This window comes from Topomyia yanbarensis, chromosome 3, assembly GCF_030247195.1.
Source record: "Topomyia yanbarensis strain Yona2022 chromosome 3, ASM3024719v1, whole genome shotgun sequence".
NCBI lineage: Eukaryota > Metazoa > Arthropoda > Insecta > Diptera > Culicidae > Topomyia > Topomyia yanbarensis.
The window spans coordinates 64,580,995-64,586,137 of NC_080672.1; the positions used below are offsets into that span (position 1 = coordinate 64,580,995).

At 40.2% G+C, this 5,143-nt stretch overlaps 1 protein-coding gene across 1 annotated transcript; it reads left to right on the plus strand.

Moving 5' to 3' along the window:
* The first annotated feature begins 258 nt into the window (after positions 1-258).
* On the plus strand, positions 259-3,645 carry LOC131690459 (uncharacterized). Its single transcript, XM_058976243.1, has 4 exons — positions 259-493; positions 850-1,670; positions 1,788-2,093; positions 2,155-3,645. Exons 2-4 carry the CDS (start codon positions 1,073-1,075, stop codon positions 3,030-3,032), a joined length of 1,782 nt encoding a protein of 593 aa, XP_058832226.1. The 5' UTR covers positions 259-493; positions 850-1,072; the 3' UTR covers positions 3,033-3,645.
* Positions 3,646-5,143: the final 1,498 nt, after the last annotated feature.

A 5,143-nucleotide genomic window follows, 5' to 3' on the forward strand; every position in this document is an offset into this window, starting at 1 on the left:
CTCATTTGCTATGACCGAGCAAAATGTCAGTATAACCTTTTGAAAATACATTCGAGATTTATTAGAAATTGTTCTCGCCTAACAATTGTTCATTACCATTTTGAACCATTCATAAATTCATTCGATGTTCGAACGATACCAACACATATAAAACGGTTGGAAGCAACCATCAGGAGAACAGCGGATTACGAACAATAACAGAGAGGAAATGTCAGTCCAGTAAAGAGAGAGTGAGAGCAAGTTTTGATTGATCAATCGTTCATTTTCGCTGCACGGTCATTCTGCGAATAATAGTAGCAAGTAACATATCTTTTTGTTATCAAAACGTATTTCATTGTTTTCCATTAGTCTTACTACGCATTTTATTATCTGGAATCTCCACAAATTGCTTCCTATGGTTTTTGCAGTGAATTTATGTTAAGGATGAATCAAAACGGATAAACTCTTATCCCCAGCTGTATCCGAACCCATCAACGAAGTTTCCGTGAAGTTCGTAAGTAGTTCGCTGCCTACAGCTACCTTTTACATAACATTGCCCTTATCTAGCGTAGCACAAAGAACTGCCTACTCCATGCAAGAAAACACTAGAAACTGCTTTCCATTTTTAGATTTTTCACTGGCCCTTAGAAAACTTCCAAGGTCACGATGTAAAAATGTCCCAACATTGATTTTTGTATATCGATTTTCTCACTGAATTGATAGTTGCTGGAGCCACGATACAAACTGGTTATGGATATGTTATATCTAGTTACAGCAGCATACGTTCAATGTGTCTTGAATTTTATTATCCTAGTTCCTTAGACTTCTTGCAAATAGATCATTTTTCTAAAACCTTTAATATCATTGCAGCTGGAAACTCGTCCGTTGTTTTAGGGATATGCATTTTCCCATTTATATCACTACTCGATTGTTTACAACAACCACCCACTATTACACCCTGCTGTCGAATCACTTTACGTGGTATCTTGCATGAGATCACTATTTGCTATTCCGGTGCTGCACTAGAGAACACGGTACAAAGCGATAAAGTTATTGTGAAAATTAGCATCGACTTAGCACACCTACTGCAGCAATGGAAATCTCCAACGAAGATTGGATCGACCGGGCACAGGAGAATATGAAAAAATTCCTGAACCGAGGCGGCGCTTGTCGTGGGGATGAAGCCCAGCTGCTACAGGGCACCAGCTTGCAGAACACGCTCGGCTACGCACTTAGCCTAACCATGAAGGACCCGAACGAGTGGACCGACGAGGAGCTGCAACTGAAGTATATGGAGCAGCTATGTTTCTATGACGAGGAATCCCGTAAGACCATCGACCGGCTGATGCAACAGATGTACATCGGAATCCACACCAATGTGACCTGCCGTTTGACGATTCTGCCGATCGAGTTGTACAGCGAGGGAAAACTGTACGAGGTGCCGCTGTTTCGGTACCAATTTCAACAGGCTACCGACACCGAGCCCAAATTTATTGACTCCATCGGGAGGGTGTATCAGAATTTTGAGGATTTTTTGAAAAACAATAAGTATCCCTCTGCGGAAATGATGTACCCGAAGGAGGGGAAGCTGGTGGCAACCAACTTGAAGAATGTGGTGTACGACATAGGAAAGACGCCCGCTTGGAAGAACTATTACTACAAGGCGCTTGATATTGCGACTGGGATAATAGGTAGGTTTCGATGTTGTTTAAAGTTAAAACATAGCTAATATGTACTGTTAAGTTAAACAACAAAGAGGTTAAAGGTTTCAACTATTCGGTCATCACTGCATTGCATTCTTTTCCCAGGCATCGCCGGAGCTACCGGAGCCATTTTTCTGTCGGGAGGGATCGCTATGCCGTTCATTGCGGCAAGTGTAGGATCAGCCATCTACGCCACAGGTCGTTCAATTGATGTACTGCGCGACAAAAGTGCCCACCAAGAATCGCTGAATCCGCTGTGCGATTCTGAATCACGAACTGCCTGGTTGAGCCTGACGGCTCACGTGCTAACTTTCGGTACTATGCCGCACATTTCCGCCCTCTCCGGAGTGGCATCCACTAGTCACAGCATTGCCACCGGGTTCAAGGTGTGCAACTTTATCAACGAAACTGGTGAGATTGTTACTCAAAAATAGTTTGATTTTTGCTAGCGCAAGTTTTTCTTCGTTTGTAGGAAATATCATCAGCGATCTGGTGATTTGTGACACTTTGTCGGCAATGCATTCCAATTACTACAACGCCAGCATCGAAACACGTCTAGCGCATGCCGCCTCGATCTGCTTTTGGACCAAAACCGTAATTAGTATCCGCCAGGCGGAACTGATGATGAAGAACAATGCGATTGTAGCGCTGAAATTGTTTGGCTTCGAGGACCATTTCTGCGAGTATTTCAACAATGACTCACGTGCGATCGATATTGGATTGAGAATTGTTAAACATTCGCTGCAGAACAATGTGCTCATCGTTTCCGATAAGAAGGACACGTCCGCCATCACAATCGATCGGATAAAGTTTTGTATCGAAACTTTGCTGAAGCTGGAACCAGAGGAGGTGGAAAAGTTGTTTCAGATATTGCAAGCTGTCACCACTGACCGGGACCGAGAGTTGTTCAATGAGCTTCGGCTACTATGCGAAAGTGATGTAGATCTGGTTCGATTTATATCAGCTGAAGCAGAAGTAGAGCAACTGCCGGTTAGTGAATTAGCAGAAATGCTCATACACGTGTACGCTTCATTGAAGAGCCAGGATCAGTTCAAGATGAGCATCAACGCGGTGGACGGTGTCTGTGTTGGCAATGGTCTAAATCTTACTATCAAGCAGGCTTTTATCTTATTCGCTTCCAAGGACGGTCACAAAGGCGTTGCCGCGCTGATTGACGCTGTACTGGAGCTTCCACCCGAGCAGTGCAAAGCACTGAGCAAGATAATCAAAACCGAACAAGATTACATATCAATTTTTAAGCTGAAATCCAGTGATGATAATAGCAGTAAGGAAGACATTAGCAACAGAATTAGAAATGCAATTTCAAAGGCCTTAACAGAAGAGCAGTAAATTTGTCGTAGCACATATCGTGGATAGCGAGAAAATGAGTGAAATCTAGCCAAATTTTTTAGGGATGCTTGATGAGACTATTAGGCAAACAACTTTTTAATGCACCGCAAAATGTTTAGAGAGGGGGTAAAACTCCCACAAACACGCACATACAAATATAAATTTAGAGTAACAGAAAGCAAAAATATAGAGTGTAATTCCTACTTTAAAATGAAGACGCTTTAACGTTTCTAACATACAAAATTGTAGTAAAAGAAAATCAATGAAGAGACTAACTTGCACCTGTTTAGATATACTTAGCCAAGAAAACTGATGATGATAAAACACCAACAATTCGTATGAAACATGAATCCTGTAGCTTATAGATTTAGATGCTCACATTAGAATAACTGTTAGGAAAACGCAGTATGCGAACCAATGTTAGTATTGTTTCATCAATTGCGAAAACTAGTGAACCAACGTCGGTGCAGTGCAAACAGAACTTGTTACAGTTTATTTTTCATATATGTACGTACAGACAAAACGAAACTCTATTATGAATGATTTATTTTTGACAAATATATATAACCGATCTACACTGATAGATGGCACCATGCTCTGGCGATAAGCTGAACTACGCTTGTTGGTTATTTTGCTCGAAAAAGTATCATCCTTGATTTACTCGGGGGGCAAGATCAGCAACCGCAGTTTATTAATTTGTTCATCCTTTAAAATCGAAGATTCCCAATCTTAATGGCTCCTTTCTTAGGGTGTTTTCAATCAACTATTACAGTTAACTTCTGATTTGTTTAAAGGGTGTCCCACATCAAATTGCATCACGGAAATAACGCTATATAAAAAAAATCATCGAGCTTTTCTCATGAAAATTTGGGAAGAAGTAGTTTAGAGTGTATCGTTCAAACTGTATTTTTTATCGCTGTCAGTGCGAAATGATTTTACGCAAGCACTTGGAAAATCCTCAACTCTCTTATCGGGACATTGGCAAACAACTCGGAATCGTGCAGTTAACGGTGAGTCGTGTGATTAAACATTACTACCAAACTCTGAGCATCGAACGGAACGAGAAATGCGGTCCGAATGGATATTCGGTTAGTGATCAGGATCACAAGCGTGTAGTGAAAGCGTTTAAGCGGAATCCCAAGGCTTAGGTCAGGGATGTGGACAATCTCTCCAAATCTTTTGTTCAAAGAGCCAAGGACTGGGACGAACTGCATACGTACAAAGTGCAGAAGGTTCCAAATCTTGACGAACGACAAAATACGGTGGCATGGCCACGGGCCCGTAAACTGTACACGTATTTTGTCACATCATGGATGATGAGCCTTTCGTCAAGGCGGAGTTCCGGCAGCTTCCGGGACGGATACGATTCGCTAGTTGGGGCGCAGTCGTGACCCAACTAACGAATTTTCGCTGTATTTGAAAACGAAGGCGAATTTTGTCAGAACAATACTCACATTCGTTGTAGTTTGATCTATATTTTGATACCATGCAATAATTTCTGGAGATTTTACTTGATTTGAGGGGATTTTTTTGTCAAAAAAGATTATTAACGCTTTACTTTCACTGTATAGCATATGTGCCGTTTACTTTTGACTCTTTGCCAAACTTTAAATGGTTTTTAGCTGTTGGCTATTATGTATGTTTTTATGTTTTAGAAAGTATTCTGAACACATTTAAAATGTTCATAGCATAATTTCACGCGCATTTCATTAAAGCATTATTAAATTAGACAAACAGGATTAAGAATTTGATTATCAATCAAGATATTGAAGCAATTTACACCTTGTACGTTTTTTTTGTGTATTTGACAAGCATTAATATTATATTAAACTCGATAGATTTCGATCAAAAAGCTTATTGGCCTTTTACTTCAATCGTGTGGCTTTTTGGCTGTTTACTTTTGGCCGTCAAATTATTTATTGGCCTTTTACTAAACTTATTTTATTACGTCTCAAAAAGAGTTATGGACATACTCAATGTGTTTTAAGCGTTAATTCAATTAGCTGGGTAGTTGAATGCATTGTCGTTTTCATGTTTTGCATATTTCTTCGACGATATGAGATTTTTAAAAAGAGAATACTAAGAAAAATGCTTTCTTCTGTTTTATAATA